We start from the raw sequence: 4,163 nt of genomic DNA on the forward strand, positions 1-4,163 counted from the left end.
GACAATATGACTTAAATATTTGTCTTTAAGGTGGAGTGTTCTTGAATGATAAAAATAATTAAATGAAAACATGACAGTGATCTTTGTACCAGTAAGCACATATGAATAATAACACTATGACCTACTGGCAAAGGAGGGGTAGGGGAGGAAGGAAAACACTGGGCACTGGGACTCCCTCTTCATTGGTCATCCTAGAGCATCATGTGGCCAAGGCTCCTTTTTAAAGATAACTCCTCATCTCCTGGAGCTCATACTATCTTCCCGTCTTGCATTTCTGCTTGATCCTGTGGAAGACTCCTGTCCGGCCTGACAAAATGTGTGACCACTTTGTGGGTACCTGGAAACTTCTTTCTAGTGAAAACTTTGAGGACTATATGAAAGAGCTGGGTGAGAATTGTTATTTGGAGTTGTTGTATCTGGGAAAGGGAAGGAATGCTGAATTTGAACTTTATTCTTTACTTTTTTTTTTTTTTTTCTGGCTATGCTGTTTATCAAGGGGTTTTTAGTCCAACTAGTTTGATTAGACAGTGTTATACTGAAGAACTTTGCTGTTTGGATTAGTGTTGTCACATTCCTGTTATACAGAAAAACCTTAATTGCGAGGAATAGTTTCAGGTAAGCCAAGTCTATGCATGCCTACTTAGTAGTGCTATAAATGGAAGTAAAACACCTTACTGCAGCGTTTTATGTGGATTTGCTTTTATCCTTTGGAAATACAAAGCGGTACAATGCTAGAATGCAGCAAGCTTCTCCATGTCTAAGAGCAACACACCTAAATTTCGTTATATTGCTCTTGGACTAGGACACTGTCTAATTGTTATGGCTATTAGAGTGAGTGGAGCTCCGTGGCTGCCTCTGGTGAATATTAATAAATAAAGTTGCATGCATTCATGCAGATACTTGCAAAAGATTTGAGGAATAACACTCGTCTCTAAAGGTGTAAACTTCATGGTTAGAATTAAAATAGGGTTTAAAAGGTGTCCATATTCTTGTAGGGTAGGAGATGTATGAGGTAACTTGCACTGATTGGATCCATACATGCTAAAAATCTTGGGGTGTTATCTGGAGATTATGAGTAAAATACTCACCGAGACTTCTGCAGCACTCAGACAGCTTTCAGTGAGACTCTAGCACTCTTAATCTTTACCCCAGATTTTAATCAGGACAACCGTTGCCAGCTATTTCTTAATCATTTCCTTTTATTCAGCACAGCCACTGACAAATATATCTGTGATTTAAGTGTTTTTTGTTTGGTTGGTTTTGTGGCTTAGAAACTCATATATTTCTGCTTATTTATTATTAGATATAGTCAGCATACAAATTAGTGCATAAACCATTGTGGTAATATGGAGTAAGCACATATGTGAATATTTAGCATTAAAATCTTGCGTCAGTCTTCAAAACATTGTTTTTGCTACTCTGTCAATGACAGAAGACAATTTCCTTGTGTCATCCCAACTTGGCATGGTCTATAAACATAACAGCTAGTTAGATGTTACAAAAGAACTTCTGCAACACAGGATTAATAAACAATTCAGAAAATAATGGGGAAAGCAACACTGAAGTTGTTTTTTTTTTATTCCCAAATAAGATAAGAACACTAACTAGAGATAAAACTTTCATGGTGTCCTTTCTTATTTGCAGGTGTGGGATTTGCTACCAGGAAAATGGCTGGTGTGGCCAAGCCCAATGTAACTATCAGCATAAATGGTGATGTGATAACCATCAAATCAGAAAGTACCTTCAAAAATACAGAGATCTCTTTCAAGTTGGGTGAAGAGTTTGATGAGACCACAGCAGATGACAGAAAAACAAAGGTGAGTCTAAAAACGGCATTTTCCAAATACATCTCTCAAAGGGGATGTCAGAGCAGGAGGACAGAGTCATGGTTTTGACATACGCTGTTGAAATGATGCCTTCAGAGGTAAGCATACAAAGAATCCTTTTTGCTTTAGTACTGCTTGGACATGGAAACAGTCTTCTCTTCAGTCCATAGCACCCTGATAAAAAGGCCAAACTTACCTTTTTTCTTTAACAGAATGTCATAACTTTAGAAAATGGCTCACTGAAACAGGTGCAGAAGTGGGATGGCAAAGAGACTATCATAAAGAGAAAAGTGGTGGATGGGAACCTGGTCGTGGTGAGTTTGTTTTTGTTGTCTAATCACAGAATTCATTGTGCAGAATTCTTGTCTGGTGGATGTATTACATTGGACTCAAATATGGGGAATGAAAACATCTGAATAGTCTGTACACTGAGTGAGAAGCCTCTCTGAATAAGTCTGGAGCTTGTATTAAGACTGAAATGGTGTTAAATTTATGGTAGGGTTATGCTTGCTTTCCATTCAGAGCAAGAGATGGTTAGGGAAGAGCAGGGCAAATAAACCATCCCCATTAGGGAAACTTTTATATATCTTAGTTTTAAAGTCCTGTACAGAATAGAGGATGCATTAGTGAAGTCTATGTTAGGTGCACTCGCTCTATGCTGACACAAAGTAGTCCTTCTGCTCCTCTTCAGAAAAGAGAGAAAGAGACAGAGAGAAGGGAAGAAAGAAAAGGAAGGAAGGAAGGAAGGAAGAAAGAAAGGAAGAAAGAAAGATAGATCTCCTTTAGTTGGCATTGTCTGGGCAGACAGCATTGTGCTTGGTGCCAGTGAGGCTCAACTGCAGTTTGGGGTTTTCCAGTGCTTCTCTCCAGTTTTAGAAAAGATGCTTTGAAATATCTGGGAGGGGACTAAAAATGTGTTCATAAAAGGCAGCTACAATTCCTACATGTTACATGTACATGAAATTCCTGAAGAGTTCTGCCCTCCCCTAGAGAAAAAGATGTGTCCACAAATTTAATATTTAAATTTCTTTGGATAAAGGCCAGAGGAGAATAAATAGAAATGGTTTTTAATAACAACTTCATTAGGAAAGATTGAAGAAAAGAGTTTGATCTAATAGAAAAATAGATGAGGACAGAGCCTAACATGCAGAGGCTGACACAAGCAGCTGCAAGTCATGCAGGACTCTGTGTGGGTGTTGTGCACGTGTGTGAAGAAGACAAGCCACAGATACAAAAGGTGAGAGGAAAAGAGACTACTGCCCAAGTCCAGAGTCCATTCACCCTCCGTGGAAGTCCCAGGAGCCTTCTTTGGGGGCCATAAAATGAGGAGATTAGAAATCTCCTGGGGGAAGTTAAAACAGATGGTCTTTCAGTCCTGTAATGAAATATTATATGTTTTTCTTTCTGAAGCTCTCAAACTTGAGTTTCACTGTTTTGGCAATTGTTTCTGAAGGACAAGAAATGCAAATTCATTCTTACACTGGCTTCCAGTGGATAAGCATTTTTCTACCTTCTGACTAACAAATATGCAGTGAGACTTAAAAGCTGATTAAATTTCCATAATTTTTTTTTTCAGGAATGCACCATGAATAATGTTACCAGCAAAAGAGTTTATGAAAAGGCATGAAGAAGCCATCTTCAGACAGGACAAACGCTTAAAGCTGAGGAAAAACTTCACTGAAGGAGAAAAACTCCACAAATACATTTTAAAGAGAACTGCACTTTTTACAGATATATCCCAAAACAATTATATGCAGCTAGTTTAATTTGTTATGGCTATTCAATAAAATGTTCTGCTTTCTACAACCTGGGCTTGTGCTGGAGTTTGTCAGAAAGGGTCTTTGGGGGGTGCACCATGGGGACAGAGTTGTGGGGGCAGTATCGTGTTAAATCCTGTGCCACGCTTGGTAACTGTGACCCATCTCACTGCAGAAGGGGGGTCAGAGACGGTCCAGTGGGTGGCATTTGTTGTGTAATGGAGATAGATGTAGACCTGGATAGAAACCATCATCTGATGAACGTTGTGTATGGGCTAATGACCGCTAGGAGCCTGATGTGGGCATATCAGCCCACAAGCCAGCACTGGCTTTGAATGTGAGCAGGGAACCTGGTACCTCACACAGGGCTATGGTTTGGGAGACCATACAAATGCTGAAAATTTTAAACCTGGGGGTGATCTGAAGTGGTTTGATCTTGTTCAGATCCACCTGGTGTGAAATCAAAGCTCTCAGCTTTGTTTAAATTGCTAATGTGCCTTCCCCTAATATCTTTCTTGTCCTGGAGTAGACAAAAACCATTAACTAAAAAATCATAACTTAGAAAGTGCTCTCAGGCCTA

At 39.3% G+C, this 4,163-nt stretch overlaps 1 protein-coding gene across 1 annotated transcript; it reads left to right on the forward strand.

Moving 5' to 3' along the window:
• Positions 1-231: 231 nt before the first annotated feature.
• Positions 232-3,632, forward strand: LOC310893834 (fatty acid-binding protein, adipocyte). Its single transcript, XM_083823273.1, has 4 exons — positions 232-387; positions 1,645-1,817; positions 2,039-2,140; positions 3,403-3,632. Exons 1-4 carry the CDS (start codon positions 315-317, stop codon positions 3,451-3,453), a joined length of 399 nt encoding a protein of 132 aa, XP_083679399.1. The 5' UTR covers positions 232-314; the 3' UTR covers positions 3,454-3,632.
• Positions 3,633-4,163: the final 531 nt, after the last annotated feature.

The sequence above is a fragment of the Anser anser genome (assembly GCF_964211835.1).
Source record: "Anser anser genome assembly, chromosome: 2".
Taxonomy (NCBI): Eukaryota; Metazoa; Chordata; class Aves; order Anseriformes; family Anatidae; genus Anser; species Anser anser.

What these genes read in the sequence shown, in the direction of transcription:
- LOC310893834 (XM_083823273.1), top strand. Translation starts at nt 315, where the DNA reads ATGTGTGACCACTTTGTGGGTACCTGGAAACTTCTTTCTAGTGAAAAC. An exon ending in GGACTATATGAAAGAGCTGG is followed by an intron (nt 388 to 1,644) that starts GTGAGAATTGTT and finishes TCTTATTTGCAG; the next exon opens with GTGTGGGATTTGCTACCAGG. An exon ending in TGGATGGGAACCTGGTCGTG is followed by an intron (nt 2,141 to 3,402) that starts GTGAGTTTGTTT and finishes TTTTTTTTTCAG; the next exon opens with GAATGCACCATGAATAATGT.